This window comes from Delphinapterus leucas, chromosome 4 (assembly GCF_059928025.1).
Source record: "Delphinapterus leucas isolate spDelLeu-1000000601 "Yukka" chromosome 4, BTC_Dleu_Yukka2, whole genome shotgun sequence".
In the NCBI taxonomy this organism is placed as follows: Eukaryota; Metazoa; Chordata; class Mammalia; order Artiodactyla; family Monodontidae; genus Delphinapterus; species Delphinapterus leucas.
In genome coordinates this window covers 71,167,802-71,194,100 of record NC_143132.1, presented here as the reverse complement: position 1 = coordinate 71,194,100, position 26,299 = coordinate 71,167,802, and the positions used below count along the sequence as shown (strand labels likewise).

General features: G+C 39.6%; 1 protein-coding gene across 2 annotated transcripts in view; it reads left to right on the top strand.

The window, feature by feature from the left end:
* Positions 1–25,007, top strand: part of LMLN (leishmanolysin like peptidase) — a 105,352-nt gene extending 80,345 nt beyond the window's left edge. For both annotated transcript variants that reach the window (XM_022567845.3, XM_089910622.1), the window contains one exon: positions 1,692–25,007. In XM_022567845.3, coding sequence (XP_022423553.1) covers positions 1,692–1,792 — 101 coding nt within the window. In that variant the 3' untranslated portion in view covers positions 1,793–25,007. The remainder of the gene's footprint in view (positions 1–1,691) is intronic.
* The last annotated feature ends 1,292 nt before the right edge of the window (positions 25,008–26,299 follow it).

The window sequence follows — 26,299 nt, the reverse complement described above, 5'->3', positions numbered from 1 at the left end:
CTATAATCTGTGCTGTCCCAAACAATAGTCATTAGCCACATGTGACTATTAAACATGTGAAATGTGGCTACTGTGATGGAGGAGCTAAATATTTCATCTCATTTTGGTTAATTTCAATTTAAATAGCACTTATAGCTAATGGCTGCCATATTGGACATTGCAGCTCGAGCTCAGAAGTTCTCAAACTTTAGCATGCATCAGAATCATGTTAAAACACAGATTGCTACGACTCACCCCCAGAGTTTCTGATTCAGAAGATCTGGGTTGGAGCCTGAGAAGTTCCCAGGTGATGCTGATGTTGTTGACTCAGGTACCATACTTTGAGAAGGATTGATTTTTCTAACATTTAACGATTGCCAGCTGGTTCCATTGGGGAAGAATATAAGTTCTCCATGGTTTACTTGTATTACATACAGTGAAATAGTTTTTTAAAATACTTATTCCACACTGTATAGTTCTCAGAAGAACAAGCTCCAGTGCCTTAACATTATCATTTTATTAATTCTATAGCTGAAAAACCAGCCCTTTCTTTCTTACCTTTTAAGCAAGTCAGACTTGAAGCTTGCTTGGTTCTTTATTGGTCAAAATAGTAGAAAGGACAACTCATCCTGAAATAAAGTCAGGTTGACCTGGTCTCTTGACTGCTAAAAAATGTACTCTATTCTGAGAATTGTTTGGGGGAAATAGTTTTAGCTGTTAGAACAACTCTTAGATAAATTAAAATATACTCCTACTGCCCCAAACTCATAGAATCTTCTGCTGTTTCCAAATCAAGCCTGGGGTGATATGGATAGATGGGTAGATATTTAGAGATTGGGGAACGTATGTCCTGTTTTGCCTGGGACAGTCCACGTGCCTATTGTCCTGGTATGATTACTAATAATTCCCTTGTGTTAAAATTATCAAAGAGAACAATTTAGTTGATCAAAGCAAATTTTATTTCACACAGGCAGTCTCTACTCTCAGGAGTCCAGAGAACTGTAAAATAAGGGAAAAGGGCTACAAGCAGGAAACAAGGAAGAAGTACTCAGCTTAGGTTGATGGGCCGGGGTTAAGTATCTAACCTTATTTAGAAAGATCAAGGAACAAAGAAATAAGTATAGAGCCCACCCTGGCTCGGTGGTTGGAGATTGGCTGATTGGATATTCTGTGGTTCTGGTCAAGTGGAGCATTTACACAAACATGAAAGTTATCTAAGTTTTAATTTGCTGTTTTGGCGCCATGGGCAGGAGAGGCTCCATCTTGAGACTAGAAATTTATTTCAACGCTTATCTCAAAATGTCCTGATATGGGATGATAAATTATAGGGTCACCCTACTTAGAAGGGACAAGGTAGAATAGAAGAGAGTCCAGCATCCCATGTCAGAATAGCCAAGAATTTCATTTACTTTCCTGTGTAGCATCTTTAGCTTTGCCAGGATACTACCCTGTCTTTTCTTGGGTGCTGATTTTGAACCTTGATATGGTAGGTACATCTTCTTTTCTCCTACATAAATATTTTGTTCTTTTTCTATAAATATAAAAAAAGACTTTGCATATATGGATTTCAGGAAGTCACTCTTGATTCTACTCTTCAAGGTAGTCCTTCTTCACCTTTTAATAATTACCTCTACTCATCTGTCAACATTTTAGTTGGTATAATTTTTTCCAAAAATGTCTGTGGAAAGTCAATTTTTTGTTTTCAACCCTAGATCTCTGTTCCTGTTCCTCTAGCCCAGTGGTTACCCTTTGGCTTCTGCTAGGCAATCTGTTTCCTCTGCTGGCTGGATTTCTTCTGTGCGTATGGCATTAGGAATGGAAAAGTGAATTCTGAAGACATTCCTTTGTGTCATGTTCCTCTGAACAAAGCACAAAATCTGGGCGAGTGCCAGCCTATGCAGATGGCAGAAGTGGCATTCCTGACTTTGGCTTGGAAGTGTTGACCATAATCAGATCTTGAAGCAGAGCTTCACAGCAATCACTCCTCGTCAGCAACCCAACAGCCTCAAAGTTTGGAGAAGGAGGAGGAATTCCAAATCACCAAGTCTCTTTATTTTTCAGGATAAATACTCTTCTTGAAGTTTTCCTTTGAAAATGGGATAATAGGTGAAAAATTCAGTTATTACATACCTCAGCATCTTCATTAACCTAAAACAATGGGAAAGTTCATCACTGCTGCAATAATTTAAAGAACAGCTAATCATTGCAAGGTTATAAGTTGTGGACCCTGTCCTCAAAAGTATAAATTGTCCTTTGACTTACAGAAAATAACTTGAATTGGGATTTCTACATCACTATTATACCTATTTTGAATTTAATGACTGTATATGGTACACCTAACTCATTGTTCTCATTGTTTTTTTTTAAAATTATGTTTTGCTAAATCTTATGATTTAACCATGCTAGCCTTTTCAAACCAGCTGTGTGGCAGTTTCCTGCTGAACCATTAGGTGTTGGTAGCTGTATCTGTACTAATTGATCTTCAGAGAGTAGCTTCCAGTTGTATTCTCCATTAGTTTAATAATGACTTGAAAAACTGGGAAGCAGAGAGAGAAAAATACTCTGCCCTGTGAAAACATTGAAGACATGCAAATAAAAGAAAACCTAATTGTATGTTTTTCAGATAATAGTTATGACAACTGCAATCCAACAAAAATAGAACTTTCCTTTTTGACCGATGAAGATAAAAAGAAATTCTGGTATAGACAGGTATGCAGTTATTTTCAAGTGGGCTTAGGAGTTGTTACAGAAGAATTTGACTATCTGAAAATTATTTTATGTGTAAGAAGAAAAGATATAAGTCAAAACAAGATGGTCTGAATTGTTTATAGCAAAGTGTAGGTTTGGTTGTAGGGCCTATCCAATAGGGTCCACTTTACCACACAGGGTATGGCTTAGTCCACAGAAGTCAGAAGGTTGCCTTTGCTTTAAAAGGAGGTAATGTCTTTTACCTCTTGTATTTGACACTCTTTCTGTCACCCATAGATTCTGGTCCCCAGAGGCAATTCTGCTCTTGTACTAGAGCTGACCAACCCTACTTAGTAAACCCAATTTGAAAATCTTTAATGATGAATGATGCCCAGTTTTTCTCTCTAAAGCTAATGAAGTCCTGTGGCATTAGAAACATAGCCCTTGGACATGCATTCATTCATTCACTGGTTGGCCCTTTAATTCAGCATACAGTTATTGAGCACTCAGTTTAAGAAACTGCTAAGTGAACAAACAGCATAATTACTAAGGAGTAATTCCAACTTATTGTTTGGCACTGGAGCCAAACAGCAACTCCAGCATAGAGGAAAGTCACCTTTTTTCAAAAAAATGCATACATTTAAAATACTTATTTGCCTACAATTTTAAATTGGAGGTATTTGTCATTGTGAAAAGCTGGGGGTCTCTAGCATAGCCAGCCTCAGCTGAAGAAAATCTAATACCAATGGTGTTTCTGCCTACGTTCTGCATACTTTAAATCATGAAAAGTCAGAGAAAAATGTAGAGTATATTTTTAAAGAAAGTTATAAAAATCTAAACTTATATACCCAATGTGATTATGAATCATCCTGCAAAGTTGTACAAAGAATTTCACCAAAAATAATATGGATTCATAATATATTTGAGACTCACAGTGATAGGTTCAATTATATTTTGACTGTTGTGCAGTAATGCCATTTAGGTAGTATTGTTTCTGAGCATGGTGCTTTTTATACTTGAAATATATTTTTGCTTTACTTTTTATTGATATAATTATATTTGCACTAATGACTTTCTGAAGAAAATATTATAGATGACATTTTTTCTATATATATATTTGTTAAGCTTGGAATCTGGTAGCCCAGTGTTTTCTCTGCACAAACGTAGAACCTGGTAAAGTATGGTGTTAAGAAATCTTGAGTTTTTGAGGGTAACTAACAGTGCTGGTGTCTTCCTTCCTCTTCAACAAGTCTTGAAAGTGGTTGCTTATCACTGATTCTGCATAGTATACTCAGTGAAGATTTAGAAGGCCACTGATAAAATTCTAAATTTCTAAAAAGAAGGATTTTTAAAATCTGAAATTTCAATGCAGAATTAGCAGGCTAGAATTAAGTTTTGAACTGAAGAACTTGAGATGACCTAAATTTCAATATCCTGTGGCAGGTAATGCTCTTTATGTTCACAAAACCAGTTCACTGAGAAAGAGACCATGCAGACTGCAGCCATGGTGGGAGTGAGGTGGGGCAGGGAAGGGGAATGGGGATAGCTGATTTGAGGATAGTAGACTGAAGTCCCTTTCTGACTCAAAAGGGTCAAGTCCTTATAAAAACTGACTACCTCAGTTTTCAGTTCAGACTTAGTTTCATTTTGATAGTATTTTTTTTCAATTTAAATAATATATCAATTTTATTTTTTTTTACATCTCTCTGGCTTTACAAGGTGTGTTAGTTTCTGCTTTATAAAAAAGTGAATCAGTTATACATATACATATGTTCCCATATCTCTTCCCTCTTGCGCCTCCCTCCCTCCCACCCTCCCTATCCCACCCCTCCAGGTGGTCACAAAGCACCGAGCTGATCTCCCTGTGCTATGTGGCTGCTTCCCACTAGCTATCTACCTTACATTTGGTAGTGTATATATGTCCATGCCTCTCTCTCGCTTTGTCACAGCTCACCCTTCCTCCTCCCCCCGCCAATGTCAAAATTAACAAGTGAATTTGTCTCTCAGGTTTTCAAGAACAGAATTTACAGGAAGGAAGCAAAAGCCTTGTCACTAGACTTGAGCTGATAGCTTTAAAGAAACTGGAAAGCAGTTAGGTAGTCTTAATGTAGATCCCTCTGTATTCTCCTGAAAAACATCCTTTTCCCTTACTTATTTCTTAAGGATACTTATTTTTGTTAAGATCAACTAGGCATTCTAAAAATGTTATAAATTGTGCTTAAAATTAGTTTCAGCCTAATATGTTGGTTTAGAGTTTATCAATATTTGAAAGTGAAACATTAATGAAGTTTAAATAGTTTTAGGAAGATACATAAATAAGTATACCAGAGTATTCCATAAAATTTTATCAATATTCTCTTCAGTATTAGAAGACTCACTGATTGAGACCATCTGTAAAATGACTAGATGCTTTCTCAGAATCTTTCCAGCTCTAATATTCTGTGACTAATGTTCATGAATATTCAGAATATTCTAATATTCTGCATGACTAATTCATGCAGAATTGCTAGGTCACTGCTGGCTCTGACCCACTTCCTGGAGTATGCCAGCTTACACACCATGTTCATCACAGTGTCCTGTGCTCAGTGCCTTAGCGCTGTCCTTGTCGTTGGACACTGAATGGTGAGAGAAGAGCCCGTTTCTGCGGGCATTTGAGTAGTCCTGGCAGGAGGAGGTGGACTTCAGTCACAGCCTCACAGACCTGTTTCACAGTTGGCACCAGTCATCCGTGCCATGTCCCTGCAGCCCAAGAGGACTAACATATTTTAATAAAGTCTGTGCTACTCGTTCTGAAGAAAGAACTTACCTGAAAGGATGACCTTTTTTTTTTTTTTGATACATTTAGTCAGGGTTGGGGAGGGAGTGGTGAATTATTTTCTTTTTGTTTACATTTTTAATAAATAAAATAGATTTAAGAACTAATCTTTATTTATGGTATTTAACTTTAAGTGTAATATATTACTTAGAAAAAACACAGCTTTAATAAAAATGGAAACTAATCTGCGTCTTGTCTTTACTTAATTAACACCATCAATTTTTTTAAACCTGGATGAGGAATACAAACACAGCCATGCACTCTATATGGGGACGATGAGGTGTTTATTATGAAACATAATTCAATTTTTACTTTACATGGAGTAAAATTGTCCTACTTAAAGAATAGGGACAGGTCTTATGTAAAGCTACAGGGAATAACCCTCCTCAAATAGTTAAGCAGGAAAGACAGCCAACTAAAACAATTCAGGGCAGCCGTCTCTGGCTGAAGATTATTCCTGTCCCATTTGTTCTGTGCTGTGGGGCAGGAGTCTCACCGCAGGACCGCTCTGCACATTCAAGTACCACACTCCATTTGGTAGCGGCAAGTAAATTGTGGCTGTGGAGTGTGGAGCGTGATTCTTCCTCATAAACTGACTGTAGTTTGAGAGAACGTACCTGGGGCGTGCCTTCACCATGTGCACTCAGAGCCATCCTGTCCTGTGGCCTGGAGCCAAGAGCTGTGAAATGGACTGAGCACAGCTTCTGTGACCTACTTGCTGAGCTGAGATCTTTGTGGGAAATTTTAATGATAATATTTAGATTTTTTTAACATTTTAAATATTTCATGTAAGTAGCTAAAACTATGTACAATAAATTACTTCAAGTAGTTGAATAAATTCAATATTATTTGTACGGTATACTGAAGACAAAGTGTCTATGTCTCATACATTACCTGTTTATACTACCTTTTGGTATGTTCATAGAATATATCTTATTTAATAGGCGTCAATACATAAACGGGTCTTTTGTCAACAACTGTCTGGTAGATACGTTGAAATGGAGCAGTTTATTTAAGTCAGCTTGTTAGTGTTCTGCCAGAAGTTTGTTCCTTAATGTTTGAAATAAACTGGACTTGTTTGGAGATAGAAGTCCAAATACACCATCTGATGTTCTGGTAGATGACCAATACCATTCTCATTTTTTTTTTCTTTTAATAAATTTATTTATTTATTTATTTATTTATTTATTTATTTTAAGCTGTGTTGGGTTTTCATTGCTGTGCATGGTCTTTCTCTAGTTGCGGCGAGCGGGGGCTACTCTTTGTTGTGGCACGTGGGCTTCTTATTGTGGTGACTTCTCTTGTTGCGGAGCATGGGCTATAGGCGCCTGGGCTTCAGTAGTTGTGGCACACGGGCTCAATAGTTGTGGCTCGCGAGTTCTAGAGTGCAGGCTCAGTAGTTGTGGTGCACGGGCTTAGTTGCTCCGTGGCATGTGTGATCTTCCCAGACCAGGGCTCGAGCCCGTGTCCACTGCATTGGCAGGTGGATTCTTAACCACTGTGCCACCAGGGAAGTCCCCATTCTCATTTTATATGTATAGAAATGTTTTTTTCTGCCTATAGACATTAGTATATCTTAGATTCGATGCCATTTTAACACTCAGTGCCACTAACAATTTTTTCAATTTCAACAGAAACAGTAACTCAACTTTCTGACATTGTCTCATTTGAAAATATTCAAATCACAATATCTGAACATCTCCTGGCTCCCCCCTCACCCCACCCCATTAGGTCTCCTAATGACATTTTAAGAAGGCTACAGGTTGACTGAAAGAGATTTCACATGTGCTTACACACATGAGTGCTCATTAGTGTTTACATAGTGAAGACTTTGATATATTTGGTTGAGGGTCTGAAAATTTAATGGAAGTGAGGTAGCTACAGAGAATAGAGCAAATGTCGCGCGCCTCAGCACAGCTTGCCAGACCAGCCCCAGAGCCTTGAATCTTAACAGAGATCAGATGAAACAGGTTATGCCACTGTTATAAAATGATTTGGTTAGTTGTAAAGCTTTATGCTTGTTACTAAGTAAATAAAATGTGTAAAATCTGCATTTCTTACAATAGGTTTGACAGAGGAGTAAAGAGGGAGCCTGTAAGTGCTATACAGGTGTTAAATAATCTTTAGGGATAAGCCTCATGGTGATGAAGAGAAAAGTGAAGAAGGGAAATATCTGAGGCAAATCAGTCCTCAGCCTGATTGAGGTGAGTCTGTGGCTTTGCCACTCTGGGATTTTGCCCCAGAACCCTGGCACCAGCAGTGTGCCCCATGCTGGATCTCCATAGATGGGGTTTTTTCCTCCTTTTTTTTTTCTAACTTATCCTCTCACAGCTGCCCTCCACCCCAGGCTCTGACCATTCCTCCTGTCTCCCCATTACCATTTCAAAACAGCCCAGTTTTCTGAAGTATATATGCATATCTATTTGGTGGTATTATTAACTGGGGGTGGTGGTGAGGGAGTCTTACCCCTCCATTTCTCAAGGATTGATTTGGAGGGAGGGAGCCAGCAGTTCTCACTAATTTATTAATTTGGCAGAAACTCCCCTCCCCCTACAGTTCGCTCCTGCTGTTTTGTAATTTTCATACCACCATTCAATTCCAGGTTGGGAATGACAATGCCTGGTGTGGCTGCCATGCACTGTGGCCCAGGAGCATGGTGGTGAAAATGAGCAGACTGGAGTCTATTGAGCTGAGGAACCGCAGCAGTTCAGCTCCAGGGAGGGCAGGCACCGGTCCGGGTGTGGCATTCAGCTGCTAAAAGTAAGCCAAAGGCATAGATCCAGAACTTATTAGTGCCCAGAGGAAGAAACAGATAGTGAAGGTAAGTCTAAATACAAGGGAGAATGAAGGCCTAAGAATCGGGTACTAAGAAATGAGTCAAAGACGAGGGAAACAGAAAGGGCCAGGGGAGCAAGAGTGTGCATGCAGAATGACCAGACCTTGTAATGCTGGATGGGGAGGGGCTGCCTTTTGTACTTGCCTCCAGGGTGTAAGTGCACTTGAGAGTGCCTTCTGACACTTAGCACAGTGGAGATACTGAATCTAGTGACTGAACATTGAAGAAGTATTTGTTGCGTACTTACTATATTCAACGTGTATTTAGCACCAACTGTGGCAGGCACTCTGCTGGGCCATAGGAACACAAGAAACAGACAGATACGGTCTTTGTCCTGGAGTCAGTGAAGGAGGAGGACAATTAAGCGATTATTTACGGTAAAGTTTAGACTTGAAATTGATGGGATAATACATATAGCATGCTGATAAGAAAGAGTGGAGAGAACAAAGGCTTAAGATAAAAGACAGATGCCCAATCAAGTCAGGCTCTGAGAGGTTAGAAGGTGGGAGCAGAGCACGAGGAATGCACTGCACCTTCCACTGTGAGTAGGACATGGACGGAAGCGGGAGCACGTTTGTTAGGTTTGGTGGCTGAGTTCCCAGTCCTGAAAGGGAAGTCACCATTGTCTGAGGTGAATAGGGCCTGAGATCTGAAGAGCACAGTTGGCCCTGGCCCTCCATATTTGCATAAATTCTATCCCCAGTTGGTTGAATCGCAGATATGGAACTGCAGATGCAGACAGCCTACTGTATTCTGCCATTTTATATAAAGGACTTGAGCCTCCACAGATTGTGGTATCTGCAGGGGATCCTGGAACCAATCCTCCTGCGGACTCTGAGGGATGAATGTATTAAAGGTTTAAGCTTCTGTAAACAGATATGTTTTGGTCACGACTGTTCTGGGTCTATTTTTCCTGGCAGGCAGTGTGTACCTTTTTATTCCATAGATCCAAGTCTAAAAATTTCAAATGATTTTTTCGAATTTTACCTTAATTTACTATTTTCAGTTTTACTCTTTAGGAATGTCAGTTATGTATAAGCTTGTCCTCAATTACTATCACTTTTTCTCTAATCCTTTATTTTTTTAAAATTTTTATTGGGTTATAGTTGATTTACAATGTTGTGTTAGTTTCAGGTGTACAGCAAAGTGAATCAGTCATATATATCCATCCATTCTTTTTCAGATTCTTTTCCCATATAGGTTATTACAGAATATTGAGTAGAGTTCCCTGTGCCATACAGTAGGTCCTTGTTAGTTATCTATTTTATATATAGTAGTGTGTATATGTTAATCCCAATTTCCTAATTTATCACTTCTCCCCATGTTTCCCCTTTGGAAATCAAACGAAAAGTTTGATTTCGAGAGCTGTGAGTCTGTTTCTGTTTTGTAAATAAGTTCATTTGTATCATTTTTTATTAGATTCCACATATAAGTGATATATTTGTCTTTCTGTCTGACTTACTTCACTTAGTATGATAATCTCTAGGCCCATCCATGTTGCTGCAAGTGGCATTATTTTTTTCTTTTTTAGGGTTGAGTAATATTTCATTGTATATATATATACCACACCTTGTTTATCCATTCCTCCATCGATGGACATTTAGGTTGCTTCCTTGTCTTGGCTACTGTAAACAGTGCTGCAATGAACATTGGGGTGCATGTATCTTTTCAAATTATAGTTTTCTCCGGGTGTATGCCCAGGAGTGGGATTGCTGAGTAACGTGGCAACTCTATTTTTAGTTTCCTGAGGAACCTCCATATTGTTTTCCATAGTGGCTGCACCAATTTACATTCCCACCAACAGTGTAGGAGCATTCCCTTTTCTCCAAACCCTCTCTAGCGTTTGTTATTTGTAGACTTTTTAATGATGGCCATTACTGAATGATGGCCAGTGTGAAATGGTATCTCATTGTAGTTTCCTTTTTTCTTAAATTACTTTTTTTATTGAGAAAAAATACACCTAACATAAAATTCACCATTTAACCATTTGAAGGTGTTTCTTTAGTAAATTCATGATGTGATGCAACCCTTCATTCCTTATTCTAAACCGTCTCAGACTTTTCAGCTTGTTGCACCTGAACAGGTGCAGTGCTCCTAACACCTAGTGGGCAGGGGCCAGAAATACTGCTAAAGTCCCAGAAGAGAGAATTATCTGTCTCCCAAAGTGTTGAGGCTGAGAGACCCCACTCTACACCATTAGAGCACCACATCACATCCAAGGAAATAAACAGCCATTCAGTCGTGTCATCCCTACTGGTCTCAAGAATGTCTTTACAGCATTTTTATTTCAGTTCAGAGGCAAGGTTCACATGTTTGGTTGCTAAGTCTTTTTAGCCTCTTTTAATATAGAAGAGTATTCTCTGCCCCATGCTCAGCCTTTTTGTCTGATTATATTTTGTAAGAGTTCAGGCTAGTTTTAGCACTGCATTCTGTTTCCATATTTTATTATTACCTTTTTTTATTGAAGTGTAGTTGATTTACAGTATTGTGCCAGTCTCTGCTGTACAGCAAAGTGACTCAGTTATACACAGAGACATTCTTTTTAAAAAAATTTTTAAATTTTATTTATATTTTATACAGCAGTTTCTTATTAGTTGTCCATTTTATACATATTAGTGTATACATGTCAATCCCAATTTCCCAATTCATCCCACCACCACCCCCTCACCGCCACTTCCCCCCTTGGTGTCCATACGTTTTTTCTGTACATCTGTGTCTCTATTTCTGCTCTGCAAGCTGGTTCATCTGTACCATTTTTCTAGGTTCCACGTATATGCGTTAATATACGATATTTGTCTTTCTCTTTCTGACTTACTTCACTCTGTATGACAGTCTCTAGATCCATCCACATCTCTACAAATGACCCAATTTCGTTCCTTTTTATGTCTGAGTAATATTCCATTGTATATATGTGCCACATCTTCTTTATCCATTCGTCTGTCGATGGACATTTAGGTTGCTTCCATGACCTGGCTATTGTAAATAGTGCTGCAGTGAACATTGGGGTGCATGTGTCTTTTTGAATTATGGTTTTCTCAGGGTATATGCCCAGTGGTGGGATTGCTGGGTCATATGGTAATTCTATTTTTAGTTTTTTAAGGAACCTCCATACTGTCCTCCATAGTGGCTGTATCAATTTACATTCCCATCAACAGTGCAAGAGGGTTCCCTTTTCTCCACACCCTCTCCAGCTTTTGTTGTTTGCAGATTTTCTGATGATGCCCATTCTAACTGGTGTGAGGTGATACCTCATTGTAGTTTTGATTTGCATTTCTCTAATGATTAGTGATGTTGAGCAGATTTTCATGTGCTGCTTGGCCATTTGTATGTCTTCTTTGGAGAAATGTCTATTTAGGTCTTCTGCCCATTTTTGGATTGGGTTGTTTGTTTTCTTAATATTGAGGTGCATGAGCTGTTTATATATTTTCGAGGTTAATCCTTTGTCCATTGATTCGTTTGCAAATATGTTCTCCCATTCTGAGGGTTGTCTTTTCATCTTATTTGTAGTTTCCTTTGCTTTGCAAAAGCTTTTAAGTTTCATTAGGTCCCATTTGTTTATTTTTGTTTTTATTTCCATTACTCTAGGAGGTGGAACAAAAAAGATCTTGCTGTGATTTATGTCAAAGAGTGTTCTTCCTATGTTTTCCTCTAAGAGTTTTATAGTGTCCAGTCTTACATTTAGGTCTCTAATCCATTTTGAGTTTATTTTTGTGTATGGTGTTAGGGAGTGTTCTCATTTCATTCTTTTACATGTAGCTGTCTGGTTTTCCCATCACCATTTATTGAAGAGACTGTCTTTTCTCCATTGTATTATCCTTGCCTCCTTTGTCGTAGATTAGTTGACCATAGGTGCATGGGTTTCTCTCTGAGCTTTCTATCCTGTTCCATTGATCTATATTTCTGTTTTTGTGCCAATACCATATTGTCTTGATTACTGTAGCTTTGTAGTATAGTCTGAAGTCAGGGAGTCTGATTCCTCCAGCTCTGTTTTATTCCCTCAAGACTGCTTTGGCTATTCAGGCTCTTTTGTGTCTCCATACAAATTTTATGATTTTTTGTTCTAGTTCTGTAAAATATGCTACAGGTAATTTGATAGGGATTGCATTGAATCTGTAGATTGCTTTGGATACTAGAGTCATTTTCACAATATTGATTCTTCAAATCCAAGAACATGGTATATCTGTCTATCTGTTTGTGTCATCTTTAATTTCTTTCATCAGTGTCTTATAGTTTTCTGAATACAGGTCTTTTGTCTCCTTGGGTAGGTTTATTCCTAGGTATTTTATTCTTTCTGTTGCAGTGGTGAATGGGATTGTTTCTTTAATTTCTCTTTCTGATCTTTCATTGTTAGTGTATAGGAATGCAAGAGATTTCTGTGCATTAATCTTGTATCCTTCTACTCTGCCAAATTCATTGATTAGCTCTAGTAGTTTTCTGTTGGCATCTTTAGGATTCTCTATGTATAGTAGCATGTCACCTACAAACAGTGACAGTTTTACTTCTTCTTTTCCAATTTGTATTCCTCTTATTTCTTTTTCTTCTCTGATTGCCGTGGCTAGGATGAGAGTGGACATCCTTGTCTTGTTCCTGCTCTTAGAGGAAATACTTTCAGTTTTTCACCATTGAGAATGATGTTTGCTGTGGGTTTGTCGTATATGGCCTTTATTATGTTGAGGTAGCTTCCCTCTACGCCCATTTTCTGGAGAGTTTTTTATCATAAACGGGTGTTGAATTTTGTCGAAAGCTTTTTCTGCGTCTATTGAGATGATCATATGGTTTTTATTCTTTAGTTTGTTAAAATGGCGTATCACATTGATTGATTTGCATATATTGAAGAATCCTTGCATCCCTGGGATAAATCCCACCTGGTCATGGTGTATGATCCTTTTAATGTGTTGTTGGATTCTATTTGCTAGTATTTTGTTGAGGATCTTTGCATCTATATTCATCAGTGATATTGGTCTGTAATTTTCTTTTTTGTAGTATCTTTGTCTGGTTTCAGTATCAGGGTGATGATGGCCTCATAGAATGAGTTTGGGAGCGTTCCTTCCTCAGCAATTTTTTGGAAGAGTTTGAGAAGGATGGGTATTAGCTCTTCTCTAAATGTTTGATAGAATTCACCTGTGAAGCCATTTGGTCCTGGACTTTTGTTTGTTGGAAGATTTTTAATCACAGTCTCAGTTTCATTACTTGTGATTGGTCTGTTCATATTATCTGTTTCTTCCTGGTTCAGTCTTGGAAGGTTATACCTTTCTAAGAATTTGTCCATTTCTTCCAGATTGTGCATTTTATTGGCATAGAGTTGCTTGTAGTAGTCTGTTATGATGCTTTGTATTTCTGCGGTGTCCACTGTAACTTCTCCTTTTTCATTTCTAATTTTATTGATTCGAGTCCTCTCCCTCTTTTTCTTGATGAGTCTGGCTAGAGGTTTATCAATTTTATCTTCTCAAAGAACTACCTTTTTGTTTTATTGATCTTTGCTATTGTTTTCTTTGTTTCTATTTCATTTATTTCTGCTCTGATGTTTATGATTTCTTTCCTTCTGCTAACTTTGGGTTTTGTTTGTTCTTCTTTCTCTAGTTCCTTTACGTGTAAGGTTAGATTATTTATTTGAGATTTTTCTTGTTTCTTGAGGTAGGCTTGTATTGCTATAAACTTCCTTCTTAGAACTGCTTTTGCTGCATTCCATACATTTTGGATCATTGTGTTTTCATTGTAATTTGTCTCTAGGTATTTTTTGATTTCCTCTTTGATTTATTCAGTGATCTCTTGGTTATTTAGTAACGTATTGTTTAGCCTCCATGTGTTTGTGTTTTTTATGGTTTTTTCCCTGTAATTGATTTCTAATCTCATAGTGTTGTTGTCGGAAAAGATGCTTGATATGATTTCAGTTTTCTTAAATTCACCAAGGCTTGATTTGTGACCCAAGGTGTGATCTATCCTGGAGAATGTTCTGTGTGCACTTGAGAAGAAAGTGTAATCTGCTGTTTTTGGATGGAATGTCCTATAAATATCAGTTAAATCTCTCTGGTCTATTGTGTCATTTAAAGCTTCTGTTTCCTTATTAATTTTCTGTGTGGATGATCTGTCCATTGGTGTAAGTGAAGTGTTAATGTCCCCCACTATGATTGTGTTACTGTTGATTTCCTCTTTTATAGCTGTTAGCAGTTGCCTTATGTATTGAGGTGCTCCTATGTTGGGTGCATATATATTTATAATTGTTATATCTTCTTCTTGGATTGATCCCTTGATCATTATGTAGTGTCCTTCCTTGTCTCTTGTAACATTCTTTATTTTAAAGTCTATTTTATCTGATACGAGTATTGCTACTCAAGCTTTCTTTTGATTTCCATTTACATGGAATATCTTTTTCCATCCCCTCGCTTTCAGTCTGTACGTGTCCCTTAGTCTGAAGTGGGTCTCTTGTAGACAGCATATGGGTCTTGTTTCTGTATGCATTCAGCAAGCCTGTGTCTTTTGGTTGGAGCATTTAATCCATTCATGTGTAAGGCAATTATCGATATTTATGTTCCTATTACCATTTTCTTCATTGTTATAGGTTTGTTTTTGGTAGGACCTTTTCTTCTCTTGTGTTTCCCACTTAGAGAAGTTCCTTTAGCATTTGTTGTAGAGCTGGTTTGGTGGTGCTGAATTCTCTTAGCTTTTGCTTGTCTGTAAAGCTTTTGATTTCTGTCGAATCCAAATGAGATCCTTGCTGGGTAGCGTAATCTTGGTTGTATGTTCTTCCCTTTCATCACTTTAAATATATGGTGCCACTCCCTTCTGACTTGTAGAGTTTCTGCTGAGAAGAACCTCCCATAACCTTATGGGAGTTCTCTTGTATGTTACTTGTCATTTTTCCCTGGCTGCTTTCAGTAATTTTTCTTTGTCTTTAATTTTTGTCAATTTGATTACTTTGTGTCTCAGCATGTTTCTCCTTCGGTTTATCCTGCCTGGGACTCTCTGCACTTCCTGGACTTGGGTGGCTATTTCCTTACCCATGTTAGGGAAGTTTTTGACTATAATCTCTTCAAATATTTTCTCGAGTCCTTTCTCTCTCTCTCCTCCTTCTGGGACCCCTATAATGTGAATGTTGTTGAGTTTAATGTTGTCCCAGAGGTCCCTTAGGCTGTCTTCATTTCTTTTCATTCTTTTTTCTTTATCCTGTTCCACAGCAGTGAATTCCACCATTCTGTCTTCCAGGTCACTTATCCATTCTTCTGCCTCAGTTATTCTGCTATTGATTCCTTCTAGTGTATTTTTCATTTTAGTTATTGTATTGTTATCTCTGTTTGTTCTTTAATTCTTCTAGACCTTTGTTAAACATTTCTTGCATTTTCTCGATGTTTGCTTCCATTCTTTTTCCGAGGTCCTGGATCATCTTCACTATCATTATTCTGAATTCTTTTTGTTGAAGGTTGCCTATCTCCACTTCATTTAGTTGTTTTTCTGGGGTTTTATCTTGTTCCTTCATCTGGTACAAAGTCTTCTGCCTTTTCATTTTGTCTATCTTTCTGTGAATGTCTCAGTGTAGTTTTGATTTGCATTTCTCTAATAATTAGCAGTATTGAGCATCTTTTCATGTGCCTGTTGGCCATCTGTACATCTTCTTTGGAGAAATGTCTAGTTGGGTCTTCTGTCCATTTTTTGATTGGGTTATTTTGTTGTTGTTGCGTTGTATGAGCTATTTGTAAATTTTGGAAATTGTAAGTCCAGCATGTTACATATATTTATATACGTACTAAAATCTAGATCCTTTTCATTAAAGGCCACGTTCCTTGAAGAGTTGGTTAAAATGTGTTATTCCATGACATAGCTAAGGATTTAGAAAGGACTTGGTAGTGAAGATTCCTGTGGGGAATATTTTGGCTCCTGAAGAGCTTCACCTGGAAACAAAATCTTAGCTACTTTCCTCATTTCACCCAGCTTTCCTTCTTTGGATTTTCCCAATTCCTAACCTTCTCAGAGGGAAGAAAAACTAGTTAATTTGGATGCTTTCCCTGGAACAGTTTTTACCAGTCACAGGCTTTTCCCCTTCACTTCTGCACCTCTGTGGCAGTGTTGCCTCCATCAGTGCATTTGTTTTCATGCCCAGCTTCCCATAGATCAGACTGGACACCAGAGTTTTCAAAAATTCCCTGGTTAAAAGGAGGCAGATGCCAGCATTAGAGGAAAGACAGGAACAGTACATAATCCAAAATTAGAGGAAAGAAAAGCTAGAAGGAAGTAGAACAGCTAACCGTTTGGAGGGAGCCATCACAGTCTTCTGCTCACTGTGAAGACAAGGAATACAAACTTTCTTTCTTATACCCTCTGTGCCCCCTCAGCCTCCTCCATCCTTACTCTCCCCCCTTATCTACATTAGATCTCATGTTCTCCCATTTCAGTCTACTGCAGTGGATCTCAAAGTATGGTCCCCTGGACCAGCTGCATTCATGAGAAATGCAATTCTTTTTTTTTTTTTCTGGCCACGCCTCACAGCTTGGGGATCATAGTTCCCTGACTAGGGATCAAACCTGGCCCCCTGGCAGTGAAAGCCTGGAATCCTAACCACTGGACCACCAGGGAATTCCCATAGAAATGCAGATTCTTGGGCCCCATTCTAGATCTCCTGAATCAAAAACTCTAGGGGTGGGGCTTCCCTGGTGGCACAGTGGTTAAGAATCCGCCTACCAATGTAGGGGACACGGGTTTGAGCCCTGGTCCGGGAAGATCCCACATGCCGCAGTGCAACTAAGCCTGTGTGCCGCAACTACTGAGCCTGCACTCTAGAGCCCACGAGCCACAACTGCTGAAGGCTACATGCCTAGAGCCCATACTCTGAAACAAAAGAAGCCACCACAATGAGAAGCCCGCTCACCACCACGAAGAGTAGCCCCTGCTCAGTGCAACTAGAGAAAGCCCATGAGCAGCAAAAAAGACCCAGCGCAGCCAAAAATAAATAAATTAGTAAATTAATTTTTTAAAAAAATCAAAACTCTAGGGGTAGGGCCCTGCAATCTGTGTTCTAACAAGTCCTCTAAGTGATGCTCTTGGAAACTCAAATTTGCAAACTACTGCCCTAAACTGTCTTGTGCTTCTTACCAAGATCCACTTGGTGAAATTCCAACTTTGGATGAACTCAGTTATCAGCCTTGGCCTTAACTTATACCTGGGCAGTTGAGCCCTGCTAGGGTAAAGTACTCAGTTGAATGTGTGTACACTCAAGTGGGTTCTGCACAGCAATCTTATCTTTCTCTAGTCACTTTCTCTCCCACCCTTAGGGTTGCCAGAATTAGCAAAGAAAAACCAAAAACAGGACACACAGATTTTAATTTCAAATAATGATATACTAAGAAATTATTTGTTGTTTATCTGAAATTCACATTTCACTGAGCAACTTGTATTTTTATTTACTAAATCTATCAACCCTAACTAGGAGATACATATAGTCAATAGACAGGCAGTTGGAAAGAGAGCCTGGATGTAAAGTGGAAGAGAGCAAACACAGGATGGAGCCCACAATAAAACCATGTCAGTCCTTGTTGCCTCTGACCTTGATGGTACAGATGTCCTGGAGAAGCTGGGACCCTTCATCACAGAACTAAACACACACACCTGGTCCAAAAGCCAGAGATTCTGTAGGAGGATCCAAAGGAAGATAGCGCAGTACAGGCCTGGCTGATGCCTCACATCAGCAAGGTGAGCCAGCAAATAAGTAACAATGTGTGTGAACTGCAAAATGGCTATTGCTTTACTTCTGCCCTCAATGTCCAGCAAGAATGTCTCTGTGAACAATCCTAACTGGAAATATACAGGGAAGGGAATTTTGGGAAAAGTAGCTTAACCTAGCCAAGGTGACACATTACAATCCACCACGCCCATTCTCCAATTTAGAAAGAGGCTTGATATTAAGTGCCAGGGACAGATGAAAATTTGCCCAGGAAGAAATAGCTACCCTTTGGGAGAGCAACATGGTAGAAGAAGATACCATCTTTGTATTTCCCCTTCAATCTACAACCAGTAAAACATCCACAACTCAACACGGTACCTCTGTTCAACATATCAGGATGCCAGAGAATTCCACACATCTGTACAACTAAGGGTGGGTGGACTGGAACACATAGAGGAGGTAGAACTGGGGGAACAGCAGAGGCAGTGCCTACAGTTCTGGCCCTCTGGCTGTGGCAGTTGAGCCCAAAGCCCCAGTTGAGCCCAAAGCCCAGCAGGAGAGGCAGTGCACACCACTCCAGCCTCTTGGCTACAGTGGCACTCATGGCCACAGGTAACTGGGCAGCAGTGATAGTGGGGCCTCGGACCCTGTCCCTCCAGCTGTGGAAGCACCCATGACTCCAGCACCCTACACCACAGTGGCAGTGGCAGAGCCCAGGAACCTAACACCAGACACAGCAGAGGTGCCTTAATGACCTTGGCTCCCCTCTCCACCCTGCCCCTCCGCTGAGAGCCACAGAGCCTGCAACTTGTAAGATGAGTTGCAGAGGAAGTACCCACCATCCTGGTGCTTCAGGTGGTCACTGGCAGCAGCAAAGGCACCAACAACCCTGGAGGCAAAAGCAGGGATAAGGACCACATGGGCCCACACCTCTGATGGAGGCAGTGGAGGGTGAAAAGTTCTGTCTCTTACCTGAGGCAGCTCAGACAAGAGAAACCAAAAACTTGTGCTATGGCGCCACCTACTGGAAAAGAAAAGAAAGGCCTCTAATTTCTAATCTGTTGAATTGTTAGAATCAAATAGAAAGGTGCGCCCTGTTTCACATGCACTGGCAGAGGGGCTGAATAGACATTTTCCCAAAGAACACATACAGACAACCAACACGAACATGAAAAGATGTTTAACGTCACTAATCATTAGGCAAATGCAAATCAGAACCACAATGAGATATCTCCTCACACCTGTCAGAATGGTTATTATCAAAAAGGCAAGAAATAACAAGTGTTGGTGAGGATGTGGAGAAAAGGCAACTTACATATAAATGGAAAAATATTTCGTGTTCATAGATTGAAAGAATTAACATTGTTAAAATGTCTATATTACCTAAAGCAATCTACAGATTCATTGTAATCCCTATCAATATCCCAAGGACATTGGTGACATATACTGTTGGTAGGGATATAAATTGGCACAGCTACTGTGGAGTACAGAATGGAAGCTCCTCAAAAACTGAAGACTAGAACTACCATATGATCTAGCTATCGCACTTCTGGGTATTTATCCAAAGAATAAGAAAACACTAATTCGAAAAGATATATGCACCCTTATGTTCACTGCAGCATTATTTACAATAACCAAGATATGGAAACAACCTAAGTACCCATCAATGGATGAATGGATAAAGAATATGTGATATATAGATGTATATAAAATGGAATATTACCCAGGCATAAGAAAGGTGAAATCTTGCCATTTGTGGCAACATGGAGGGACCTTGAGAGCATTATGCTAAGTGAAATAAGTCACATAGAGAAAGACAAATATCATGTGATTTCATTCATAAATGGAATATTTAAAAAATAAAAATAAATGAACAAACCAAACCAAACAAAAATACACACAGAATATAGAGAACAGAGTAGTGGTTACCAGAGAGGAAGAGGCCAGGGGGAAGGCAAAATGAATAAAGGGGATCAACTGTATGGTGATGGAAGCAAACTGAATTTTTGGTGGTGAGCATGCTGTACTGAATACAGAAGTAGAAATGCAGTGTTGTATACATGAAATATGTAATGTTATAAACCAGTGTTACCTCAATAAAATATAAAAAATCATGAAAAGACATATAATAAAGTACAAGAGAAGACCAAAAAAAAGAAAAGACATAGCTACGTTTTGTCAAATGCTTGCTATTTTAGCACTTCTCATACTCTTTTTTATTAAAGTACAGTTGATTTACAATATTATATTAGTTTCAGGTGTGCGACATAGTGATTCGATATTTTTATAGATTATACTCCATTTAAAGTCATTATACAATATTGGCTATATTCCCTCTGTTGTACAATACATCCTTGTATCTTTTTTTTTTTTTTTTTGCGTTACGCGGGCCTCTCACTGTCGTGGCTTCTCCCGTTGCGGACCACAGGCTCCAGACGCGCAGGCTCAGCGGCCATGGCTCACGAGCCCAGCCGCTCCATGGCACATGGGATTTTCCCGGACCGGGGCACGAACCCATGTCCCCCTTATCGGCAGGCGGACTCTCAACCACTGCGCCACCAGGGAAACCCCCTTGTATCTTATTTATTTTATACCTAGTAGTTTGTACCTCTAAATCCCCTACCCCATTTTGCCCCTCTCCCATCTGGTAACCACTAGTTTATTGTCTATATCTGTGAGTCTGTTTCTGTTTTGTTATATTCATGTGTTTTATTTTTTAGATTCCACTATAAATACTCCTTATACACATTTTACTTACATGGATATGTGAATACATCCATTACAAACATGATCTCATTTAGTCCTTATAACAATGCTATAAAATTGGTATTACTAATACCATTTCATAGGTGAAGAAACTAAGGTTGGAGACATTTTCCCATGAACATACATCAAGCAAGGGGCAGAGCCTGATTGAAGCCAGATCTCTCTAAAGCCTGTGTTCCTAACCATTAAGTTCTGTGCTACCCAGCCTCCCAATAAACTGTGGACTTTGTTATTTCATAAGCACTAAATCTGCACTCAGTCTACAGACCACCTGGGAAACCTTCATGCCCTAGTGCTCGGTGACTGATCCTTGACACCACTAGTTTGGGGAAAAGTTCCTGAGGCACTCATCACACTCCCTGAGAAGTCACCTGAGTTGGATTCCCAGGCCTTTCACTTAGTAATTGGGTGGCCTTGGGCAAGTTACTTCACCTTTTACTCTCCTCATGAAGGCGGTAATTCCCACCTTACAAAACTGTAAAGCTAGGTAATGCTAATGCTAGGAGAACATCTGGCACAGCCTGGTCATCCTAGACAAATGGGAGTCTCCGCCTTCATCTCCGCCTTCATGCCCAAATGGGAGTTCTCCGCCTTTCTCAATGGACTAGCTACTCTTGCCATGTCTAGGCTAAAGACCTTTTAATCTATACCTTCAATCCTAATCTCTTATTCTTCCTCTAGATCTGTATTTCCTGTTTCCCACCGGGAAGCATAACCAACTCCAAATCATCTTACACTTGAGCAATTATTCCCAGTTTTTCAATACCGAATACCATCAGTGCCATCTTCAATGCCATCTTTCTGGTCCTTGAGCTCACTTCTTTAAAATTACCTCCATCTCTCTCTCCTTCTACCTTGTCAGACATTATGTGTGCAGCATAAATACTCTTTCCCAAGAAAAAATATTTCAACTCGTAGTGCCATATTTTAAAAAGTATATTAGCAAATTATGTTTGATAGTTGCCAAGAGGGTAGATCTTAAAAGTTCTCATCACAAGAAAAAAAATGTTTTTGTAACTATGTGTGGTGACAGATGTTAGCTAGACTTATTGTGGTGATCATTTCACAATATATACAAATATCAAATCATTATTTTATCATCTGAAACTAATATAATGTTATATGTCAATTATACCTCATTTAAAAAATCATACTGTGAAAAGAAAGTACATTGGCAAACTTGAGTAAATCAGAACAAAATGACGATGATGATGGGGGCCTGGAAACTGGCATACTAGAATGAACATATGTATATCAAGGAAATAGGGAGCTTCCTCCGTTAGAACAGAAGCCTAAGGGTTGTCATTGGGAAGAGAAAGTTCTTTCTCTGTGGGCTTCAAAGTACAGACCTGATCCATAGGAAGTGAATTTCTGCTCAACACAAGGAAATTTTGAGGACTTGAGTCTCTGCCACTGAGGTGGGTTATGGCCATTTGGGGTTCTCTGTCTCTGTTTCATCTGCTTGCTCCTTCCATTCTCTGCGGGGAGGAGGAAGATTTAAGCAAAAAAGACATAGTCACCTTCTGCTGTAAGAATCTTACGGAAAGAGCTTGCTAAGTTTCAAGTATGTGCATACCAGCACCTCTGCTGAATGATTTTAGACACACTGGCATCATATGCTACCCATTTGGGGCCTGTTTGAAACCTGGCTTCCACTGCGCCACCAGGGAAGCCCTCTTTTCATTTTTATATTGGTTAATGCCTTCTCATTCCCATTTGCTGAGAAACTTCCCTTTAGGGAATGCACATTAAAATTTGAAAAGTGCTATGTGTAGAAGACATTGACGGACATTGTTAATTTTTTTCTGCTTCTCTCCACCTTCAATAGCATTATCAGCTCTATGACAACAGACCCTTTACCCATTTAAGCTCACCCTTACACCCCTAGTACCTGGAGAGCATTTGGCACGGAGTGAGTGATTAATAAATAATTATTCAAGAAAGTTTAGAAATTAACCAAACTCTTCTCCTTAAGTTCTGTGTCTTCACTCTGGAGTGAGCAGCAGACTCTCAGGGTGGACTCTGGCAACTATTAACATTACAAGGGTGAGTCTTGTGGGTGTGGAAAGGAAGGCCCCCTGTGGAGCTGATTTCTTGGTTCAGCTTTGCAAGTGCAAGGAGGGTGATCTGAAAAAGTCTGGGAGTGATAGTTGGCCTATAGGCTTGTAAAAGGTTGGCCATATTATGCCTCAAACCCTAAGCTCAGTCAAAGTGAAACTTGTGTTATAGTCTTGGTGATAACAATACTATTCAGTCAATGAGAACAGCAAGCAGTAAAAAAAAAAGGATGCTAGACAATTGTGGATAATCTCAAACCCACAGTAGCCCTTCGCCATCATATGCCTGCTCTGCAAGGTAGATCAAAATGAGTATATGACAAGTCTCAAATGTTTTTTCCCACTCTACCTCTGTAGCAGGACAGGCAGAGACAGAAACATTGTGAAGAATGTCATGGGGCTCACCCCTTCCTATTAGAATGTAAGCTCTCTGAGGCACAGATCTCTTTTATTCTCATTGATGTCTTCCAGAGCTGAAAATATTTCCAGCCAATAGTAGATACTCAATAAATAATTCTTGAACTTTTGGGGGGAAAAAAAAATGAGCAAGATGCTCTTGTTTTATGGTGCCTGTTCTCAACGACCAATACCTTCTAGAATTGATCAACCTCCCTAGTCCAGTCTTTTGAGAGCATCCTGGGTGCTAGGAAAGTCTCCACTGTGAACCTAGGATTCTGTTTGTGTCTGAGCCTGGTGCCCAAGACCTTAATCCCCAGGGCAGCTCCTTAATCTTCTCTTAACCATGGGAGGCTGGGTTTTGAGGCCTGAAGCAGCAGCGTAAGACTTGATAAACCAGCTAGGAATAGGGGCAAGGCACCAGCATGAGGACATGAAGAGTTTCACCCTAGCTGCCCAAGGATGCTTTTACCCAAGAGTCTTTTGATTTCTCATTGGAATTTTCCCCTCTGATCTCACTGAGAAGCTCAAAAAACAGGTACTAACCCAGTACATAGAAATTGGCATGGGGATTTACTTAACAGTCTTTGGAGAAGGGTTGATGTTGTCTTAGGGTTTGCAAAGCAGCGTTCTCTCCCTAGTCCCCAAAACACACCTCACCAAAATTGTGTGCAATCACAGTTACCACTCAGTTTAGCAAAGCAAGAGCAAATCTTGACTACCAAAGGCTCCAGGCCTCACATGAGTCATCATTCAGCTCTGTGCATACAGCCCAGATGTAATTCACACAGGCATATAGCTGTCGGCTATGTTCTTGTACACATATGGACCTGCTTCCTGGAATCAGAAAAAGCAGGCTTTACCTGTGACTTCTGCCAGGTTACCCTTCCCCATCCCCCCCTGCCCCCCAATATGAAACCTGGCTGGAAGTATTTCCTTGGTACTGTGAAGTTGGGCTAGGGATTGGGAACCTAGCTCCTCACTTGCCAGGGTCACAGGTACACTGTGCTCAATTGACTGAGCTTCTGCCTCAGCTTCTCTATGAGGGTTCTTAATCACAGAACCCATTCCAAGCTCATTCCATTCAGCCCCTTACCTCCTGGCAGCTCACTGCTAAATAATCCAAGAGAAACATTTAGATATCTCCATTACCGGAGATCCCCAGAGATATTTTATACAACATACAAGCTTATGGAATGATTTTACTGATTTATATTTTTTCTCCCACATAAACAAAATTCCTCTTGGAAAAACTAAATCTTATTATTCACCACAGTTCTTTAGTCAGCAGTGAGTTCTAGGTCCAGCTCAGAGTTAGGGTCAGTTTTTCCCTTTTCTTTTTAGTCTGCTTCTCCAAGTACTTCATCTGTGGGTAAGAGTGTCACACATCTCTGAATCCCCCTTGTCTCACAGACAAAAAGTTCACCTCTTTGTCCGACATGTTTCTATCATGATTGCTGCCCAATTTTCTCATCTCTACTTGCTTCTGCCCCCAAATCAGTGGCATCCATCATAAAGCCTAGTGCTTCTGAATTTTTTCTTTCTTCACACATCTTTCCCTCAGGGCAAGCTTTCTCTCTTTTGCCTACGAATGTTTTGGTTAGTCAGTGCATGCCACAGTGTACTTTCATTCCCTCCTCCTGTATTAATGGGCATCACTTAGGTTGTTTCCATATCTTGACTATTGTAAATAATGCTGCTATGAACATTGAGGTGGTTATATCTTTTTGAATTAGTGTTTTCATTTTTTTCATATATATACTCAGGAGTGGAATTGCTGGGTAATAAGGTAGTTCTATTTCTAGTTTTTTGAGGAAACTCCATACTATTTTCCATAGTGGCTGCACCGATTTACATTCCCACCAACAGTTTACAAATGTTCCCTTTCCTCCACATCCTCGCCAGCATTTGTGGCCTGTAGACCCCCTCGCCGCAACTAGAGAAAGCCTGAGCACAGCAACAAAGACCCAATGCAGCCAAAGATAAATAAAGAAATAAATATTTAAAAACAACAACAACAACCACATGGTACTGGCACAAAAACACACATGTAGATCAATGGAACAGAAAAAAATGCATGCACCTATGGTCAATTAATCTACGACAAAGGAGGCAAGGATCGACAAAGGAGGCAAGGATATACAATGGAGAAAAGACAGTCTCTTCAACAAATGGTGATGGGAAAACTGGACAGCCACATGTAAAACAATGAAATTAGAACATTTCCTCACACCATATACAAAAATAAACTCAAAATGGATTAGAGACCTAAATGTAAGACCGGACACTATAAAACTCTTAGAGGAAAACGTAGGAAGAACACTCTTTGACATAAATCACAGCAAGATCTTTTTTGGTCCACCTCCTAGAGTAATGGAACTAAAAACAAATGGGACCTAAAGAAACTTAAAAGCTTTTGTAAAGCAAAGGAAACTACAAATAAGATGAAAAGACAACCCTCAGAATGGGAGAAAATATTTGCAAATGAATCAATGGACAAAGGATTAATCTCCAAAATATATAAACAGCTCAAGCAACTCAATATTAAAAAAACAAACAACTCAATCCAAAAATGGGCAGAAGACCTAAATAGGCATTTCTCCGAAGAAGACATACAGATGGCCAAGCAGCACATGAAAAACTGCTCAACATCACTAATTATTAGAGAAATGCAAATCAAAACTACAATGAGGTATCACCTCACACCAGTTAGAATGGGCATCATCAGAAAATCTGCAAACAACAAAAGCTGGAGAGGGTGTGGAGAAAAGGGAACCCTCTTGCGCTGTTGGTGGGAATGTAAGTTGATACAGCCACTATGGAAGACAGTATGGTGGTTGCCTAAAAAACTAAAAATAAGGACTTCCCTGGTGGCGCAGTGGTTAAGAATCTGCCTGCCAATGCAGGGGACAAGGGTTCAAGGCCTGGTCAGATCCCACATGCTGTGAAGCAACTAAGCCCATGCGCCACAACTACTAAGCCCGCGCTCTAGAGCCCTAAGCCACAACTACTGAAGCCCACATGCCTAGAGCCTGTGCTCCACAACAAGAGAAGCCACCACAATGAGAAGCCCACGTACCGCAACGAAGAGTAGCCCCCGCTTGCTGCAA